The 22,538-nt window shown below is 37.3% G+C and overlaps 1 protein-coding gene across 1 annotated transcript in view; it reads left to right on the forward strand.

The window, feature by feature from the left end:
• The first annotated feature begins 6,632 nt into the window (after positions 1 to 6,632).
• Positions 6,633 to 22,538, forward strand: part of DACH1 (dachshund family transcription factor 1) — a 421,261-nt gene continuing 405,355 nt past the window's right edge. The window contains exon 1 of the mRNA XM_032841074.1: positions 6,633 to 8,294. Within this exon, the coding sequence (XP_032696965.1) occupies positions 7,447 to 8,294 (848 nt within the window). The 5' untranslated portion in view covers positions 6,633 to 7,446. The remainder of the gene's footprint in view (positions 8,295 to 22,538) is intronic.

Here is a 22,538-nt window from a genome sequence, read left to right on the forward strand (position 1 = left end):
CGTTAATTGAGCACTCCAAGAGTCACTGGATGCTAATGATGGCCACATTTTCCAAGCCAGCGTCTTTTTTCCCATGAACTCTAATGACAAGGTGTGTTTTTACTGACAGTTGACTCGGATCAGAGCTTGCAGTATTGTATTTCAGGTTGTGGCTCTGTAAAGCCCTGTAACTTTCTTTGAAGTTAAATAGTGTCAATCTGTTTCCATGTCTGAATAACTCTTAGAAGAGCCTGCCTGACCCAAGTCAACTCATTGAAACATACTATTTCCCCATAATTGATGTTCCAAATGAATGTCCTTTCATAATAAAATGTGCTGGAAAACAAAACAGCTTTGCATCCAGCACAAGTTGCATCATAATTAAATTTTATTTTATCCCATCGAGGCATGCTAAATGTTGAGCAAAATATAATTTTAAGTAATTTGTTTGTATTCTTATCTGTAGGAGTTGGAAATTAACAGCGTTGCTAGTTTGCGTTTACTGTTAAGCCTGGAGAGCAGAGAGATTGCTTTGCAAACATTACAGTTATTATGTCTGCAGTTGGTACTCTTTGTATAAATTATTGATCAGCCAGCTTATTTTTCTTTCTGCTTAATGGATATTATAGCATAGCCGTTTACAACGCTATAGTTAAGGTTGTGTCAGCACTTCCATTATAATAAACCCTCTGTTACAGGGGGTTTATAACTTGTTGTAAAAATTTGCTCTGGGCTGAAACTTGACATGCAAGATCTCCGGCTAGAAGGTGGCAATTGTTATTCTTTCAACTTAAAAAAAAAAAAACCAACAAAAAAACTCTTTGTTCTGAAGGGCAATAAATAAATAAACAGTTTATTCTTTTCTAACAATCCTTGAAATTTCTGACTTCAAATAGAACAATTTTTATAAGCTATTTGTTAGACAGTGACGTCTTCTTTTACTTAATAAAGTGAAGAGGAAAAAAGACTAAGATAATGAATTACAACAAGAAAGCAGTCAATCAACATAAACTTTTAAAATTGAGTTTAATACATTTCTCCTAACATTACAAAATTATGCAATAATTCACGTTCTAATATCAAACACACATTTATATGATGTAAGACTTCTTCCCACCCCCATTCCCAGCTATACACCCCTTAAACCATTTATAGGTCTTAATACTGATCTTTAGAGGAAAATGAGTTAGGGGTATTTAAAAAGAAAGATGCATGACATGTAGAAACTGCCTCATATTAAAAGGTACAATTGAAGGTAAAATATTTACTAGAAAGCTGGGGCTTTAAATGTCTGCCTGACTTGTTGACCTTACTTCAATCGAGCCTGCTTTTCCCCTCACAATGGTCTGACTGAAGAGATGAAGGGAATTAATCTCAATTTATATTATTCTTGTTGCTGCTTCTTTTTACAATCCAACTCTAAAATGATCTCACTGTGTTTGTTTTTTTATCAAATATTTGGCTGTGCAACTCAATACCAACCCACAGATGGAATTAGGACACTTACACTGGAAATAAAGAGTGATGGACAAGTATAACTAAATTATCAGGGAGAGTTGACTGCCTGTTATGGAAATGATGTAGTTTGGAGTCAGGAAAACAATTCCAGAATGATTTTTGTTTTCCTTTGTAATGATATTTCTCTTTGCCATTACCATCTCTCTCCCCTGGCATGGGTTTCAAGATTTCTTAAAATATGCTCCACAACCAACAGAGTATTTTTGGCTCCATGTCACCTTCATTCTGAACCAGGAGAAAAGGAGGTGAGGACAGAAGTTTAGGGAGAGAGGAACAGTGGTGCAAACCTTGCCATTTGGCTCTGAGATCTATGCAAACAGGAATACGAAGAGATAATCACTATGTGCGTTCTGTAAGCATATATATACGGTCCATGCATTTCCATGCTGTTAAACAGGTCAGAGTTATTTATAACCATTTAAAGCACTTCTTTATTAAGGACGGAAGTTTGTAATGTAAAGTTTCAGTGCTTCAAGTTATAGTGTGTTCACCTTCAGTTCCCCACCTTCTGTCCTTTGGGTAATTTATCACGGAGCTCTCTGAGCCTGATTAGAGAGTGTATCCGTGAGATAAAAGCCTTGTTCTTGTTCTTGAGAAGAGGCAGGGAATTGGAAAAGAGGGGAAGACTGTGGAAGTGAGAGTCACTAAAAGTCAGAAGTTGGAACCCTACGTGGGGCAGGCAGAGGCAGAAAGTGTAAAAGTAGAGAAGTCTGAGCTTAAAGCAGTCAAAAGTTTATCTGCTGAGCTGATTGGAGAGGCCGAGTGTCTAAGTTAAAAAGGCTTGAGAGAGTTACTTGGCATAATTTCTCCATCTTCAATGATTTACTACTGAAGTGCAAACATCAATTTTGGACTCTCTCCTGAGAAACGTTTAACAAAGTCAGTGAACTACTGGTACCCTGATATCTTTCTAGATTTGCCAAACTTGGATAGCTCTTAATAAACCTCTGCCTGAAGTTAATCTCAGTCTTTTTTTTTTTTTTCCTTTTTCCTATTAAGGAAACAGGTCCATTAGTAAATATGCAGATGTAAAAATGATCTTCCTCTTTACTTCTCCGTTGTGATATATCTTAGAATTGTTCAGAAGTGCACTCTATTGTTAAAGCTATTTGTGCAGGGTGCGCTAATGCACTCTTTGATTGAGTGAATTAGCAGTCATAACAATCTGGCAGCCTGGCCATAGAAGTGTGCTCAAATTGATTTGTGTTATGGCTGGACTGGAAAATCTAGTGTTAGTTGTTTTTTGCCCTGGGGCATTGTTTGTACCAAACTCCACTTTTCATTTAATTTTCCAATACATTTTGAAAGATTGAAATGCTTGTGATCAACATTTGATCCACTTGCATTATTTAAAAAAAAATTCTGAAAGTAATTTCAGATTCCAAAAAACCTTGCTTTCAATTAGAGTAAACATAATTAGAGTGACGTCGTGCTCAGAATGGTAAATCTCCCTTTGAATCTATTAAGCGTGTTATCTCCTTGTCCTGTCACCGAGAGGAATTCAGTATATATCTGGAGAATATATCTGTATTTTTTCTGTGCATGCTTCTAACAGAACTTGGGAAAAACTTAAAAGAATAAAATTGTAACGAACCTTCTCTTGTTGCCTTTGTGCATATGCCCAAATTGTTTCTGTTTCACTTAGTGATGCTATAAAAAGAGGATACTCAAAGCTTTCAGGAAATCTTGAGATATACAAGAAACATATGCAGATATGTGTTGTCTTTAAGTTACCCAATCATTTGTTTTCTTTTTATATGCCATGAAATATGCATTTTCAATCTTTTTCTTTCAAATAACTATATCAATTGCTATCGTGAAACTCTGAAGATTTAAAGACATGACTTATCTTGGCTTTGTCAATATTGGTATCTTTCTTACAATCTTCTGCTTTGCAGTCATTTACCAGAATTATAATGCAGCATGAATAAACCTAAAAAATGACTATTGATTACAGAGAAAGCTTTGTGAAATCATTTAGTCAGTTTCCCCACTTGAGAAATCAGTGAATAAAATAGGTCAATAGAAAAGGATGGAAAGGATGTAATACAGTGCTATGCCACCCTGGGTTATAAAAAGGGTCAAAAATAAATCCCCATAGAATTCATGATTTTATACTCATAAAATAAAATGATACTTACCAAATCCCAACTATAAATCCTCCTTCCTACAGATTTATTCTTCTTTTTTAAACCAGAGGATTGGAAAATACATTTTTATGTTTCCCTGTTTCAGTAGAAGCATTTCCTTGTCACTGCCCCCTTTTAACCAAATAGGATGCCCTCATCATCGAGCTAAAGTGCCTGTTGTCATCCAGGTATTCACCGGGACTTGAGCTGCAACAGCTACTCTGCATTTCCCTACTGTCTCCTACAACCTCACAGCTCTTCTGAAAACTGCATTTCATACTGCACTGAACTCTGTATCTTGTGTCGATTTTTGTTAAGTAATAGATGGTGAGACCTGAGACCACTCTGTCTATTAGTTCCCATTCATTGGGATGTCGTCGGGGGCAAGGGAGGAGCGGGGAGGAGAGGGGAGGGGCCAAGAGGGGGCAGAGGGAGGGAAGAAAATACCTTCCCTGAACTGGTACAAGCTCAGCTTCAAACGACATCCTAGGAAAGAAATTAAAGACTTCTTAATTAGTGCAGCAATTAAGCTTTCTTGGTAGCATTTTAATCAGCACAGGCCCTATCAAAGGACAAACAGAACGATTTGCAGGTCTTTGAATTTTAAACAGTCTTATTGATTTCAGCACAATACGTCTTCACAAAACACAGGGAGAATTTTCTAATATCAGTTACAGTACTTTGAGTTTTGCTTATGCAAATTGAGTGCAGGTTGGAAAAGATGAGATGGAGAAGGACCTAAAACAGCCAGAGATGTAAAACAATAAACAAACAAGACAAAAGCTTTGAAACCTAAAGATGCAGTAGAAAGAGTGAGAATTTGAAATCTCTGTGGAGTTGATTTATCTGCTGTTGTTAAATACTGTTTGCCTTAATAATTGGTAACATTTCTCAAAAAAGAAAAAAAAAAGGGAAAGGAAAGAAAAAGAAAAAAGGAGAGAAAGAATCTTAAATCTTAGAATATTTGAGGTCTTTTTCCTTACTCATTTTAATTTGCATTATAAGCTTTTTCTAATCCTATTGTTTGATCAAAGGGGCAAGTGGTAGTTCCCAGAAAGGGATGAGAGACCTGAGGTGGAGGGAGTGAGCTCCCATTCAGGTGGAGGTAAATGCCCCAAGCCCTACCCAGGAATGGAGCCTGTGCTGGGAGGCGTAGGATTCCCTATAGAAAATTTGGACTTTGCTTCGAAGCTGGGTGGGATTATGCCTTGGTCAGCTATTATTACTTCCTGCCTGTGGCTTCCGAATATGGCAGGTATTGGGTGAGTGGCGGTTTAAGGAAATGTGAGAAACGAGAATGGGAAGGGCAGATTTTCAGCACTTAATTCCAATTTTTTTTCCAATTTCTGGATCTGGAATTTAAAATGAGGAAACTATAGTTTAGCATTTCAAACTATTTCAGAGTTTATTAAAGTTGTGCATGCAATTCCAAGATAAAATTAGTATTTCGGAGCTCAATATCTTCTCCTCCTCCTCTCATTAGCATAGTAATTTGGCATTTTTAAAAAAGGAATATTTTCCAAAACATGTGTAAACACTTAACGTGGTGTTTTGATATATGTGATATATATCGAATCCCTATTTTGGAGGGCTGATAGGAGGAGTGAAAAAGTAATATAAATTATTTCTGAGTGTATTAAAATACACTGGCTAACCAGGCCAAACAACTGCGTAAACTTCAGCTATCTTTGTAGAAGTTTATCTACTTTTTGGCAACAATCAATTTTCTGAATCCTTATTACTCTGAAAAGCCTCCTGATGTAACTGCTGGGCCCCAAAAAGTTTAGCATCAACTTAGACAAATTAGTCAGTGGTGCCATATTTCTCTATAGATATTTCCAGTAACTTCTGACACTAAACTTCAAAAAGTTTAGAGAATTAAAATGACTAAGAGAAATGTGATAATCATTTCAGCACCAAAATGGCAGAATTTCATTGTGAAATTTCCCAACACGGTGAACCTGGTGCTAATAGTTTACTTTTTAAATATGCCCAATGCTAAAGCATTGTTTCTATATTGTGACGTTAATAAACATGTGCAGACAGGATTAAAGCCTAATTATTTAAGATTCCTAGAGATACAAACAGAGAACAAACTTGACCTATACTCAAATCATATGTTGGTCAAGAATCCTTGAAAAAAAATAGCTCCATGCAACAAGTTAGAAAGGGAAGAAAGAGAAGGAAAGAAGGCAAAGAGGAAGAGAGTCAGTCTAAACTCAGCCTAGTATTTTAGCACCCTTTCTGCCTTTACAAGTCAACTAGTGAGCTTGTTTTGTTCTTTTCATTATTTACAAAACACATTTGTACTGACAAACTGAAAAGGACTTTCCCCAAATACACTGGAACTTCTCAAATATGAAAAAAAATGTGTTACTCAACTAACACACTGGCAATTAGCATTGGGTCTTAAAAGATGTGAGGATAGTTGTTTTCTGTGCAAGACAGGTGAATTAATTACAGAGTTTTAAGTAAGACAAAATTCAGTGTTTTCTTGTTTTCCACTTTCTAAATATTCCAGGATGTCCGATCTCCTTAAAGTCTCTAGGTAAAATAAGCATTTCTGACCTGCCTTTGAGGTGAAAGTGAAGTTATTCTGAAGGATCCACATCGTGGCAAGCATTTCTTTCCACAATCCATCAGGAAATAAGAAACTGAATACAGAGGATTCCATTATTCTTAAGTGACTTCAGACTGACTTTCCCCCCACAATTTGAAAGCTGTCCTGGAATTTTCACTATCTTTAAGCTAACAAATCGCTAACAAATAATCTAATAAATAGAGTAAAACAATCAGATGCAGAAAACGTAGGCTTTGCTTACATGTGAATCTTCCTGAAAATAATTTCTTAATAATCATCAAGTGAGGGGATGTGTTTTCATTTATATCTTATTGCAAAATGAGCGGAGATGTATCCTAAATCCTTGAAGGAGAGCTCAGAGCGCTCTGACTCCTCTTTAAGTTGGCAGGCGATTGCTTAGAAGGTTTTGGAAAAAATTACGAGTCGTCGCGGACGAAATGGAATATTAGACATGCAATCTAACGGTAGTAGAAGAAGAGAAGTAGATCATCTCCCTCTCCTTTTCCGATCGCCACTTCTGTGTCCCCGGCTTTTCCTCTCAGTCCCTCGCATAGTTTCTTCCTTATCCTCCCCCTCCCCTCCTCCTTTTCTCCCTCACTCGCTTTCCGTCTGTGTCTCGCGCTCTCGGAGTGTCTGCTCCGAGTTCCTGGTTGGATAATTTGGGTTAATACTAGTGAGTGAGGTTTTTGCGGCTTCAAAGGGTATTTCAAGTTTCCGGAGCTCCTCCCCTCTGCACCGTGTGACAACAACAACTCGTCCAGCCGGCAGCCTGCACTTTTCAGCTCATTTTCTCTCTGTCATTCCCCTCTCAATCTTTGATCAATGTACTTGCCAGGGAGAACCCAAGTCCTTCAAACCTCCTCCTTTTCACCTTCATCCTTAACTTTGTGCTAGAGCGGGACCCACACAACAACAGCCGACCCTCCCCGCCCCCGCCCCCCCCCCAAACCAGCCCCCGATCCCAGCCCCCGGAGAGGACTCGCATTTCGACTTGCGGGACACTTTTGTGCGTTTCTCTCCAGAGCGCCTCTCGCGCTCGCCCCTCCTGCACTCGCTCTTTCTTACCCTCACCTCCTTTTTCCCCCCTTTCTCTCCCTTTCTCCTTCTCGTTCTCCCCTAGAGTTGTTGTTCTCGTTGCCCCCTAGCTCCTTCTCCCCCCTTTTCCCCCTTCCCCTCCCCGGGGTGTGTGGCAACTTTCCCCCTCGCTTCTCCTTCTTCTGTTTCCCCTTATATGTGACCATGGCAGTGCCGGCGGCTTTGATCCCTCCGACCCAGCTGGTCCCCCCTCAACCCCCGATCTCCACGTCTGCTTCCTCCTCCGGCACCACCACCTCCACCTCCTCGGCGACCTCGTCTCCGGCTCCGTCCATCGGGCCCCCGGCGTCCTCAGGGCCAACTCTGTTCCGGCCGGAGCCCATCGCTTCGGCGGCGGCGGCGGCGGCGGCGGCGGCGGCCACAGTCACCTCCACCGGCGGCGGCGGCGGCGCGGGCAACGGAGGCGGCGGCGGCGGCGGCGGCGGCGGCAGCAACTGCAACCCCAGCCTGGCGACCGCGAGCAGCGGCGGCGGCGGCGGCGGCAGCGGCGGCGGCGGCGGCGGCATTAGCGCCGGCGGCGGCGGCGCCTCCAGCACCCCCATCAACGCGAGCACCGGCAGCAGCAGCAGCAGCAGCAGTAGCAGCAGCAGCAGTAGCAGCAGCAGCAGCAGCAGCAGCAGTAGCAGCAGCAGCTGCGGCCCCCTCCCCGGGAAACCCGTGTACTCGACCCCGTCCCCAGTGGAAAACACCCCTCAGAATAATGAGTGCAAAATGGTGGATCTGAGGGGGGCCAAAGTGGCTTCCTTCACGGTGGAGGGCTGCGAGCTGATCTGCCTGCCCCAGGCTTTCGACCTGTTCCTGAAGCACTTGGTGGGGGGCTTGCACACGGTCTACACCAAGCTGAAGCGGCTGGAGATCACGCCGGTGGTGTGCAATGTGGAACAGGTTCGCATCCTGAGGGGACTGGGCGCCATCCAGCCCGGAGTGAACCGCTGCAAACTCATCTCCAGGAAGGACTTCGAGACCCTCTACAATGACTGCACCAACGCAAGGTAAAGAGCGGGGGCAGCCCCGTCGCCCGCGGTTCCTTCCCTCCCGCCTCCTCACCCTTCCCTCGCTCCCTTCCTGGCGCCGCTTGCTCCGCGCGCCCGCGAGCCGCGCGCCCTGGAGAGCACTGCCCTCTCCTCCCTTTCCTCGAGGCTCGCCAGCTGCTCCCGACCTACTGAGAAGCTGGCACCTCACCCTGCCCAGATCTCGCTCTTCCGCCCGGTCCGCACCTTGCTCGCCTGGGCTCAGGGGCTTGGCCGCTGTGGGACGCGGGAACCCCAAGCCTCGGGGCGGAGGGGGTGGGAAGGAGGAGGACGGTGCGTTTCCAGGAGCCACGGCCCCCTTCCTGGGCCGCGCCAGCGTCTGGAGACCCCTCTCAGCCGCGGCTGCCCGAGTGTGTGCTCCTTCAAGCCCGGGTTCCACCGCGAGCCCAGGGGCACCGGTGGGGTTGGTCGGCGGCGCCGAGCTGCGTCCCGGGGGCGGGGAGAGGTCGTGACCCTGACCGCAGGGTTCGGGAGCTGGAGTTCGCGCCCCGGGTGAGGGGCCGGCAAGGAAGCCGCGGGAGTGGGCCCCTTCGGGGTCGGGAGGGGAAAGACCTCCGAGGCCGAGAGGCCCGGGGCAATCCCGAGGGACCCACAACAAGCTCAGCCCCAAAGCCCTGAGGGGAAGCCCGCTGAGGGGAGGGGTCTGTGTGTGCGCGCACGTGCGCGTGTGTCCGCCTGCGAGCGTGTGCAAAGAAGATAAAGGGGTACGTTAGCCCCGGGGCAGATGCAGGGAACCCGCAGGTTTCCTTCTGTAGGGGGAGGTGACCGGGTGCCTGAGACTCTTGGAAGCTGAACTGGAGAGATGAGGAAAGAAGACTATAGCGCACACTCTCTCGCTCTCCAAACTGGTTTTCTTTTTCTTTTTCTTTTTTTTTTTCCTCCTTCTTCTTCTTCTCCCTTTTTTTTTTTTTTTTTTTTTTTTTAAGGTTAGTAGCTCACGCAATGAACAGGTGCAAGCTTTGCACTGGGATGTTCTGCAGACCTGTATGTCCTTTGCCGTGGCTACCACAGCCGGGCAAAGCGCGCGAACCCTGGAGGCTGGGGGACCCGGTGTCTGGCTGGACCGGTTTTATGCTAATGAACGATCACTGGGGGGAGGATCTACCGAGAGGGGGCGGGAGTGGGGTAACTTGTCAGTTTCTCGGGGTGGAAGATTCATCCCCCCCGCCTTAACAGTTCTGCCTCATACCCTGTTCGAAGCAGAGGGAAAAGTTGAGAAGCCGGGAGAAAGAGAGTAGGGAAAGTTGGATACTAGAAGCGGGCGCGTGGGAACTGCGCGCAAAATTTGCGCAGACACTTCGGTACCTTCCAAACAAGTTTTTAAGACTGGGAGAAGGAACGGAGTTTTACTCTCTTAGGGTGTGTGTCCACTGGTAGTGCTAGGGAAACTGAGGTGGGAAGGAATGAGAGGTAGGAAGAGACCAGAAGGAAGCAGGGTGAAAAGTCCCTAGCCGTTTCTTCCTTAGGAGACTTCTGACTAGTGCCCAGGGAAGGCTGTAGGACGGAAAAGGCTTCAACTCCAACCCTGCAAATGACTTATTCTGACCCAACCAGAAACTCTTTTCCTTGTTTGCCATTTTTTGCATGGGGGCATGGGTGTGGGTCTGGGTTTAGAACCTCCATTTCTATTATTTTTGGGTGATGCTGAGAGCGTGCATATGTGTAGGCGCGCGCACGTGCCCAAGAGTATGGACAGGTGGCAGTAAAGATTGAGGGGTAATCTTGATCACTAAACGTCATTTACTGAGATAATTGGAGTTCTTGGACGTCCAGACGATAAAATATTTGCCAAAAATCTATTGTTAAAACTACTGGGATCAGGGTAGAAAATTGTTACAGAGTTGTTACAAAGAATGCTAGTAGAAATTTGAAGCCAGTTCAGATATGATTGTTATAAAATTGTCTACCTATTCAGTAAATTGGGGAAGAGCTACTGTTTTTCTCTTTAGTAATCAAACCACTTTGCTCTTGAAATCTCTTTGTGTGTTTCTTACAGTACATACTGTACTTGATAATTAATGATCATTTCACATAACACAAAAAAATTGCTAGCGAAAACTTCCTTCAGTGACAGCAACGCTATAATCAACGTAACGCAGCAGGTAGTGTTACATCTTTTACAATTATTCCCTTGATTTTTTTTTTTTCCTGAAATTTTTGCTTTGAGTTTGGAACTGAAGTCCTCACTATATGGTTGGAGTATATTCCTAAAAGTTATTAACAAAAATGTTTTAATTAGTTTCTTTTCCCCTGCAGTTAGCAATAGCTCTGGAGTTTAAACTTTCACAGAAAGATAAGTCCAATGAAACTGTTTTATCCCTTCAAAAATATTTAATCACTACTCTAATTATATTTCCATCACCTGGTCGTAATACTTTACAATTTATTGTGTTATTCTAAAACTCAGTTTCAGGTTATTTTTAGGTTAAACGTAAGTTTGTTGATTTCATCTTGCATTTTGATCTTTTATCAACTACAAGGCTTACTCAAACCTATACACATGCAAATACTGCAGTCATTAACCTTAGAAGATGCGTAATTGGAGATCTCTACCTAGGTTTTCCTAACTCTGCCACTGACTAAAAAATAGAAAACTTATCATTGAACTCTATCTCACCAAAACATACTGTGTACATTGTAGTATATTATTATTTTAATGATAATTACAAGTGTTACTGTCTTATTTCTTAACTTTGAAAGCAATACCTACAATATATTTTATCTTGAATTTACAAAACTAAAATACCTTTTTCCATTCAAGTCCAGTTTACGCCTTTGCTGTTAAGATCCTTTTTCATTCACCTAGGTATATTGATTCCTTTCATTCTGGTTTCTTTCTCCTCTGCCTATTAAAGAGACTATCTGAAGGAATAATTTATGCAGAAGATAAGACAACTGAGCAGAAAGGCAAACTATATAAAATGCTATATACATAGTGTGCAAGAAACATCAAATATTAGCACTCTCATCTTTTCACAGAACATATATCTAATTCTGTCTCTTAACAGCATTTAGATACCAGAGAATCTGAGAAACCAAAATGACATTAAGGGAAAAAAAGGTTCATAACTTGCTCAAAGTGGCTCAGTAAGTTGGTGACAAACCTTAGAGTGGATTTAATTTGCTTGAGGCTATTGCATCAGTATGCTATCTATAAAAACTAGAAAAAATGTTGAAGCCATCTGTCACTACCACAAGGAGATGAAACAGAGACTATCACCTGCTTGATAGTAAAGCTAAAAGTAAGAGTCTGAAAAATGAGAGAAAATGTCAGGAAATATGTTTATAAAAGTTGTCAAAGGACAAAGTCTGATCTTGATCAGTTTCCTTCAATTATTATTTTTAAACTAAACATTAGTTGCATGAACTTGCCTGGTGCAACAGAGGTCACTTAATTAACTGGTAACCAGTAAACAACAACAACAAAAGAAAAGTAATTATGTACATGGTCAAGTCTGTGTTTGTGTGAGTCAGTAGCTTGTTTGTAGATTTGGGGTTAGGATTCAATTTTCTGTGAATTCAGGCAATAAAAAGTGACTCTGCTGTATTTTGTTATCTAAAATGTTTATTTTTTGAATATTGCCAGAAGGTGATTTTGTCTCAGGATCTTTCAGACCAGATTTGGGTCTTATGTAGCCCTGGATTTGTGGAGTTTTTAACTTAAATAGATTCCAGTTAATTTCATCAGACATTTTATATGCATATAGATATATTCGCAATCAGTATTCTTTTGTCTTAAAAGTCAATACCATCCATAGACAGCAAATTGAAAGACTTTTCAAGTATTTTTTTCTTTTTTCTAGGAGTAATATATGGATGCAATTTTAATACAAGAAGTATAAAATATTTTCCAATTCTTGGTTCTGTTTTTTGTCAGGACTTTTAATAAAGATGGCAAACTGAACCAATCTATAGTTACTGAACATTTCCCCCGTTACATGTTTTTCAATGGCACGGACTTCTGCATTTCTGCATTGGTAATAGAAAGTTTCAACACACATACAGATTGACTTCTAACAGATAATTACAATGCTTGGCACAGATAAATTAAAAATTACTTCAAATGAAGAGAGACTATGCTTTTGAAGTTTTTGTATTACAGCCGATTAATGGCTCCTATAAAGTCAAATGTTTCATTTTATAACATTTCCTAAAGATTATGACATAATTAGAAGAGTAAGTCCTAAAAATATGAAAGTTTAAGTTTGGTTCCACCACTTATTTCTGAATACTTTTAAAAGGTTTGTCTATTACAGTTTAATAACTAATACATAAATAATATCTAAGGCTATTCTAACCTAAGATTTACTTTGGTCTATCAAATTATACTGCATTCATACAAATTCTTGAATTATTTGGGTATTTTTCAAACCTGTTGTTTTTCTTGGAGTTAGTCTCCAGTAATACATACAGTCATTATTGTAAAGAGTGCTTACAGTTATGAGGATGGTTTACTTTCTGAACTGCAAAGATGTCTAGTTAATGTTCTGAGATACTTATTTTGATTTGCGCATAGGATATTTTATTTTGTGAAGCTGCAAAGATTATGTAAAATAAACAGGCTATTTTGTTTCAGAGTTCCCTTCCTTACATAAATTTTTTGTATCCCATTTAATACAGAATTTGTAAATCTTCGTCTTATTAGTCCAAATCTGCTGTTATTTTTTGTTTAATCTACATTTCACGGAAGTTGCATATAAATTACTGAGACCAATATTAGCCACTCTCCTTCTGTCTCAGTACCTCCCCCAACCTCCTGAGATGTGACACCCAGTATTGATTAAAGTCTTGGCTGGATTTGAGCATAAATCACTCTACTCTTTGGTGATTTACCATGTGTGATTCACCAGCATAGGAAAACATAATATGCTTTATTGTTTCTCATTTGATGTTTTGTTTTTGAAATGTAAGTAGCATTTGTAAATTAGCTTAATGTGCAACGAAGTAGTTGTTATTTTAGGAAGAATTTGTGCTTTGACTATCAATTAGTATTATTTTATCTTTCCAAGTTATTTTACTGAATTGTTTCATACAATTGCCTTTGTTAATCAGGTAAAATAATCATTTAAATTGCATTGTATTAGCAACATAGAACCCAGGTATTGCAAAATACAATAAGAAATGCAACTCTCACAGGTTGTAGACTGTTTCCCATTGAATCGTTGAAGAAATTAGTTTGAAGTAAGCCTTCTAAATAGGTACAGGTGAGTCTTCTAGATTTCACTAAGCATTTTGATTTTAAGGGTTTTGTTACTTGGTTCTTAAAAAAGAGCTGGGCTGAATTTTATCTTTTAAGAATTTCATTTTCGGATTGTTTACAAAATGTCACATTTAAGTATAGGCCTTTAAAATGACAAGGGGATGTAAAAAAGTTGATATTAACTATTTGGGTATTTAAATATGTAATGAAAGTAAAATTTTATCACTTTATGTTTGAATTGTTAAAAGACGAGAATGACCTTACCAGGTATCATCATGTGCCATTCTCTTAACTACTGAGTTACTGCATTGTGATTGGTCAGTTATGTATTTACATATATATGTGTGTGTGTTAGTGTGCATGTGTGTATTATTGTTTAAATGTTACAACTTAAAAATTTTAGCTAAGAATATATTAAAAATACATTTATATTTATATTTTTAGGCTTTGAGACTGCATTAAGGGACCTCTTTTCCATTATGTTTGTTATGTTCAGTAGTTTATTTTTTAATGAAGAAAACCCTGTATTAAAAGCCCACCAAATGGGGCTCAGATAAGTGTTATAAAAGACTCTGATCTTCACATTTATGTGTTTCAAGCATGGCAGAGACTCTGTGAGCCCACATTGTGTTCAAATTCCTTTACTTTTCTTCTTCTCAATTTGTCTGGAGTGTTTCCAGTCAAAAGTAATTTTTTGCTACAGTGACTGTCGTTTAAAGTAACTTTTAATTGTTGATACATGCTTTTTTTTTTAGTATATGCCACTGTACAGAAATAATTTCAAATAGTGAAGTTAGTTTACCAAATTATTTCTTTGGGAAACAAGAATACTGAGATTATTTATATTTGGTCCAGTAATTAGTTGTTATTAGATTAACTGTTGGGTCACTTTATTTTGATGTACCTACTTACTTTGCGAAGGTTTCTAAGACTTTTTTAGAGTGTACATATTATAGCTCATAATTAACTTTATATTTAAATGTACAAGTAACTATGAATAGAATTTCTATCCATTCAGTATAAATTAGGCAATCAATCAATGAAATCTTATTATTTTTCAAAGTGATGATAGAATTAAAATTAGTTGACTAAAATAGCAGATAACTGTCACTTTATATATGTAGTCATATATACATATAAATATAAATTTTTATATATATATATATATATATATATATATATATATATATAAAATCATATAAAGAGAATAATTTAAGTCACTACTTGATCCAAAATCAGGGACCTTGAACCAAGTACACTTAAAATTTCTTGTTTATTCTGGCTTGGATTTACTTTATATGCTAAGAGGATTCTAATTCACCCATTTAAACAAATTCATCTGTAGATTTTTCTAAATTGCATATTGAAGTGGCCAATGACTGAATTTTGTTAAAGGTGTGGCCCTGTTGCTTTCTGATTCAAATTAGCTTGGAGCTTGGCCAGGATATCAAGCTGGGATTCTTTTACACATTTAAATGTACGTGACTTGAGTGAAAGTTGTCAAAGACAATTTACTAAACTGGAAAACTCACTATATCATTATTTAACTGCTCATAAAATTTTGTGCTTATAAGTGTATTGATGTGTCTAATACTATGCAGCACAGCAACCTGCTTTAAAAAAAAGTTTTAGAGAGCAGTGATTTAAAAAGAAGACAGCTTAGCTGAAGCATCTAAAACATATTATTATATGAGAATATAATACCTGGAATGCATGGCATGTTTCTAGGAGGAAGTCAAAACTATTTACTATGATCTGAAGAACATAAATGCAATTTAATGTAAGGAGACTTATAATAATCCTGCAGTGGATTTTGAAGGTAGTATATGTTTGACCAAAAAAAAAAAAAAAAAAAAAAAAAAAGGATATGCTTTTCAGGCATGATTTTCACAAAGCAATAATGAAATAGGCAACTAAGTATATTGGTTATTTCTGGTTAGTAACATTGAAGAATTGAGGAATGTTTCCTTTCCTTAGAATACATTAATGGAGATGTAAACAAAGTATTAAAAAGTCACAGTGTATCAAATGTTTCTAAGTAATTAGATTGCTCTTCTGTCACAATAGGAAAAAAATAATAATTTTCTTCAAGGACAAACAAAACATTCAGGAAAGTAAGAATACTAGTTGAAAGAGAATTATTTTATGGATACACAAAGAGAATTTGCAGTAAATACTTGCTAATTCAACTTAAGGGATACTGGTCATTGCTTAAGGAAAGATAATGAAAATAAATCTCTAGAATATGTTAATCAAGAAATACTTTATTATAATCACATATGAAGCAGACAAAGTATTTTGTTAAAATCTTAAACTGATTGTATTCTGAAATTTTATTAATAGCAACAGTAAATGAACTGTATTATTCATAGCCTTATATTATGTATGAACAAAGCAAATCACTGAAGGTGTAACAAATCTTTGAACACATCACAGCTCTGCAGAAATATACTGTTATATCCAAAAGTGTTAATTCCCATTCTATACTTAAAATATCTTGGAAATAATACTTATTTCTTGAGTTAGGCAATTTGTAGTTTAATAGGGCCTTTGGATTTTGAATGAATAATTTAGAACACTTTTAATTGTCCTATTACCAGTCACACATTTTATACTAAGATAGATGTCCGTCTGTATGCAACAAGTGTAAAATTTTTAACAGTATTTTAGTTGTCTTTGTGGTGGATATCTTTTTTATATTAACCTAGCCCATTTGTGGTGTATGTTTTTATTCTTAAATAATTATAATACCTTTGTTAGAAAAGCTTTTATGTATATGTATATGTGTGTATGTATTCTCTCTCTCTTTCTCACATACACACACACATGCTCACACGTGCGCACACACACACACACACACACACACAGATCTGTAGGATGTAGGGCCAGAGGACAACCACCTTACCAAAAAATTGACTTTAATTTTCCTTTCCATAATTTCTTAAAATATAAAATAACACTGAAAAAGAGATTCTACTTTACTGAATGACAACAGAAAATATATTTTAAAATAATTTTAGCATGAAAGAAGTAATTTATACTTAAGTATTTTAAAACACAATTAAAAACAATGTTGCATGGTTATTAGGACAGTGATTAAAAACTTACTTTAATTTTCCTATACCTTTATGTTTATGATAACTAAAATGTACTTTTAATTCTCTATGGAAAATATTTATATCAGAGAATTATCTTACTTGTATGAAACAGATACTAAGCTATTAGGTACTAGAAACTGTACATTATGTAATAGCTGTTAATGTGCTTGATGTCATTCCTCCATTTCAATTATTAGTTTATTTCATTGCCGCTTGCACTTTGGAACAAGCATATTCTCTGAAATCAGTGGATAAAGGATAGGAAAACAATTTCATAACTTAAAACATGATTGCTCTTCTAAAAGCTTTGCCATCAATGAGATGAGTTAGGAATGAGGTCAATAGGTTAATCTACAGGTCCACATAAGAAGATGTGTATTACCACTTCTTGCAGTGGACTGTAATTGTCTTTGAAAACACCTGGTAGAGGTCCAGTTAAATTGAAATCAATTACTTTCTCAATCATTCCATGGCATTTGTCAAGTCATTACATCATTGGTAAAAGTGCAAGAATGCATGGATTATTATTTTTTTTTTGTAAAGTAGAAAAGAGGTTATAAAACAGTGACTACTTAAAAAATTCTGCCTCATCTAAAGCCTGTGAAATTAAAAAAAAAAAAAACTTGCACATAATAAATGCAAAACGACATTTGGTAAGAAGTTCGTCTTTGCATTTTGTTATCTAAAACCATATTCCATACCACTTTTTGCATTATCAGATATTCATATATATTTATAAGTAAGTAAAATGGTTTCAAAATATTTTGACTTGTGAGCTCTGACACCTTTATTCCTACCCTCCAAAAACCTTCTGACTGTGCGTACTATAATCAAAGATGAATATATGACTGCTGTTCATTTATTTTTTTTCTTTACACCATTGATAGTACATGCAGATTTGAACTTGTAGCCAGCAACAGTGCTTCCATGCTTCAAATTGCCAAAAGACCCCCAGGGATAGAAACTTGACCTGCTTTTATGAAACCATAGAATTACATTTATACAAGTTACCCCATGGGAAAGGAATGAACTGATCCCAATTCAAACCTTAATATTGGAGCTTTCTGGGTCAAATTTGATTTTTCTTTCTGTTAACACCTGTTTGGCTACCAAATTTAGTAACTGTATATTCTTAGGAATTTTTAAAAATATCATTCATAAGCGATACTTCTCAGGTAAGCCAAAGTGCCATCAAAATTTTACAACTATTCAAGTTTTCACAAGGGATTAAGATGTTACTTTTTAAAACAAAATATCTACCTTTTAAATAGACATTCTAGATATAAGTAGTTTAAACATAGATTTGCTTAATTGGACATTTATTTTGTATTTTTTATTAATTTCCCTCCACTAAAGAGTCAGTCCAAGTAAGGAAGGAAACTTTGTTAGTGACTCTTTCCCTGCGGTAACATTTCAGAATAAGGATTTTCAATCGATATATTTAATTTTCTTAGACTCAGATTTTAAGAGGTTATATTCCATATTTTATTTTTTTGTTGGACTATATGAAGGGGTTTCCACAAAGCTGCTTTTGCCACTAATGGTAACAAATGAAGGTGGTCAGTGATAAATTGGATACATAAAAGCTATTTCTGTTTTAGTTGGATGTACTTTAGTGATGTGGATGGGCCCAAGTTGAAAAACTTAAGTTAATCATGTGTTCAAAATAAAGAGGAATTTAGATGTATAATAGTTTGCTTAATCTCTATGATATGAAAATGCTATATCACATTTATACAAATGGATAAGGAATATAAATGGGTAGATTTATGATATCTCTTTGCTTATAACTGATGGTATTAAATGACCATCATTTACACTACAGACATACTTCTCCACATAGAATGACTTGTTCTCTTTCTTATATACATAAAAACACTTCATAAAAGGTAAAGCAAAAAACATACATTTATACCCCTACTCAATATCTGCTGTTACAATTACAATGATTGAATAATTCACAATAGGATTTTAGAACCAAGGTTAGCATGTTCCTTTCCCAATTCAAATTAAAAAGAATTTTAAGGACTTTTTACTTCTTTTTTCACTTAACATCGATAAAACCATTTGGATGATTGGTTATTTTCCTGCAAGAACCAAACATAAAAATTCCTAGTAAGAATGCTTACAACAAATCAGTTCTTAGCATAAGGAAAAAAACCTTGAAATCTCCAATGGAAAAGTATACTACTTGCCTTACTATCATAAGTCATGATAATCAAGGAGAAAATATTTAGAGTTTTAAACTTACGTTTTTTTTTTCTTTTCTACTGGCTGTTATGTTGCAAAAAAACTTGCTTTTACAAGCTAACATTTTTCTGCATTGTCTTGACATATGAATGAAGCTGAAAAATTAAATCAATTATTTGGATGTTCCCTAAGATCACTTTGATGCCATATTTATAAAATATCAACATTTGATTTAATATTTAATTTGGAAGTTTGACCCAACTAGTTTGATGTTGATTTAACATGGCTCTTGGTCTTCACTTTCCCTTACTGTGATGAAAGGAAGGGAAGGAGGTAGATCACATGACCCAAACACATTATGCTGTTCTTACAAAGAATCTAGTTCAGGAGAGGCAACATATTCTGACTTTTGTAATGGTGATAATATGAAGTTTCTATGACCTTTTCTGCTTCTAGCAGCAGTTTGCTGCTCTATTTCCAATAATGATTGATGGTATACCACGTGAACTGCAAGACAAAACAAAACAATTAACCTTAAAAAATCTTGCTATAATATGCATGAGAGATGGAACTTTTATACTTTAGATAATTCTTTATGAGTGGAGTAATCCTTATTATTGGTACAAGATTCTACATCATACTGAATATAGGAAGCCTTCCAACACTAAAGAAAATTACATCTTCTTAAATATCTTTGTCATCTAAATTATCCACATAATAATCCTGCTCCTTTTTTTTAGAAACTCTAGTGAAATTGTGCATGAAAATATAAACACTTATGAAATTTACCTATTAACATCTAGCCAAAAACAGAAGAAACTGGGGTTTTGAGCTGTTGAGATTCAGATCAGATTCCCCAACTTCAACAGTATGAAAATATAATATTTTGAGATGTATTTTGTTCCAAGTTTAGGAAATAAAATTTAAAATGGTTTATTTGATCTAGAGTAACTTCTTAGCTCTTTCTTTTGGGGAGTAGGTTAAATAAGTGTCCATGACAGGGATGCTGTTTGTTTTTCACAAAAGTTGTTTGTGATTTCAGGTACTCTTGGGAAATCTCTTGATCAGATTCACATCTGTTCCTGTCAAAGTGGGTGCTAAGATACCGGTCACCCAGCAACCATGTCCAAGAGGGAATTGGGCCGATAATAACTTCAAAAAGGAATGACAGATGCTAGATTAGGATGAAAGACAAAACGCATGAAAAATGAGCTTGTTAGAATCAAAAATTTGTTCAAGCACCTTTATGCAAATTAAATGAATATTGAATATTTGCATGCAGTAATTTCTACTTTTTCATTTGATTGAAAAGAAAAGAATAGTGCATTTAAACTCACAAATGTGATTTCTTTCTTTTGCACTCATCAGCATACAAAGCCAAATCTCTTTTAAAAAAATCAGATTAGCCACCTGGGTTCTTATATCTCTGCTAAGTATGTTACAGTGTTTTTCTTATAACAATGGTACTCTTTGGGACAACTTAGTTTATCTAATTGTTTTCATAATAAACAGTCTTGTATGAATTAAGATTATTTTAGATGAATATAAATCCATTTCTTGAGAAAGCATTTTAAAAGTAACCTTATCCTATTGTCCTTGAAATTGGTTAATGTACATTAATAAAAGATCACTCAAGATGAGTTCACACCAAAAGCACAGGCTTCTCATTGACTGGTTAAATAACAATGCATTAAAGTCAAGCAGGGTAGCATCCATGAAATGAAAAGTAGACAGAAAGATCTTTCAACATTTAAGATGCTTTTTGATACGTTACTAGTTTTTCTATTGAATTGTTCACATACTAATCAGAATTTAGAAGGGCCTGATAAAGTGTAGTGATTGAGAGAGGTTTCTGAGTCTTGGTTTAGCAGTGTCTAATGTGGTCACGTAGAGAAATTGATTTTCTTCAGAAATTAATTAATTTTTCATATCGCCCTAAGCTGCAGTTAAAAAGAGTGCATACTTGTCTGTTTTTTCCAGAAATATTGCCTAATCATATTAATACCATTGCCCCAAGGATGAAAAGATAATTGTACAAATGCATTTGGAAATATGTATCACTGAGTATTTATGATTAAATTATGCAAATGACCTAGCTCTCATCCTTTCCAGACCCAGATTGTCTAATTAGGATTGATATGCTGAATAGATGTTCCAGAATTTGAATACAAGCATGTCCAAGGAGCAGAAAATTGGAAATGACAAGGCTGAAATCCAAAGAAAAGTGTCTTTCGTTTCTATACTTTGTTAATGTGCTGTTAGCAGTTGAAGGTTTTTTTCGGTCCCTTTGGCTATTTTGTGACTCATATGTCCTATTAGAAACAAGTATGCAAAATGAATTGAACTTTAGCAAATAGCGTTTCATTTCTACTTGGTGCTTATTTAAAAATAATAATCTCCTGGCCATTCAAAGAGAACATCACTATTAAGTTGCTTCCAACAATGGAAACTTGCCCTTAATTGAGTGACTTTTTTTCAAAAACTTCCTCCTTAGTTGGTATCATAACTATTTCAAAGCTTGCTCTCCAAACTTAGCGGTATACGAACCAAGGCGGTATTTCCCAGGATAAGCTTTCTTGAATCCACGGTCCACTCATTTATTTATTTGTTTACTGAAATACCTATCTTTTTTTATATTGGGAAAAGTTCTTGAAGTAACAGTTCTGATTATGAAAAAAAAAAAAAAAGCAGCTCTTGAAACATAACAATGTTTGGATTTGAGGTCCTCAGCAGGCTTTCTCCCTCATTGATTACATTCATTCATCTTAGATGGAGGGGTGGCCGTGCAGGGCTAGGAAGGAACTGAACCGTCAGGGCTCCCGCCTTTGTTAAGCAGCGGGTAGTCACTGCCTCTGAACTGGCCTGGCTCCTGCTTTCCATCTGCAAGATGATGGATTGCTATGTTTAATACATTTCAGCTTTTGTCTGTCATAGTGTGGACAGACAGTACTATCAGTGATTTCAACAGCGATTAGGGAACCTTTTCAAACCACTCCTATTGGCCAGACAGTTTCCAGGAGTATCTGATGAAATGCACTCCTTGGCACTCTCACTGTGTAAAGTGTGTACCTTAACTAGGCAGAGATTGTCACTCACCGTTTAAACCCATACAGAACCCACAGAGAATTTTACTAGATTGCATATCTGTTTCAGAAAAGAGTTGCAGGAGACAATATTGTAAGAACATTTTGGGTCTCCAGCTAAAATATTCATCCCAAGTGGTCCCAAGTTAGAATAAATTTGAACTCTTTAAATAGTAACAACACGTGCTCAAATGGCAGAACTGTATCCCGTAGACCATGATGTCACTTGTTATCCCCATCAATAGTGAGCTGTTTAGCTATATTGGGAGGGTAGAATGTGAGGACTGTGTAAAAGCAGTAAGACATGACATGGCATGTGCTATGCTGGGATTTGTTGAGCTGTGGGTGCTTTGTGGTTCACAAGTCCAGAGAGTGAATGATTTCAACAACCAGAAAGCCACTATGTACCAGCTCAGTATTTTCCCTTGAGGGTTTTACTTTATTTATAAAACTGGTGCTAAGAAAATACAGTTAATTAAAGGAAAAGAAAATATTCTGTTAAGTCATTAATAACATAAGCAAGGTTTTATTTGGAGAATGGGATTTGTATCTGAATAAAATGAATTTTACTAATTGTCTTATAGCATCCTAAATGTAATTAATTTATAATGTACATTTTAAATGTATTATAAAC

The sequence above is a fragment of the Lontra canadensis genome, unplaced genomic scaffold (assembly GCF_010015895.1).
Source record: "Lontra canadensis isolate GAN:19392208 unplaced genomic scaffold, GSC_riverotter_1.0 scaffold119, whole genome shotgun sequence".
NCBI lineage: Eukaryota > Metazoa > Chordata > Mammalia > Carnivora > Mustelidae > Lontra > Lontra canadensis.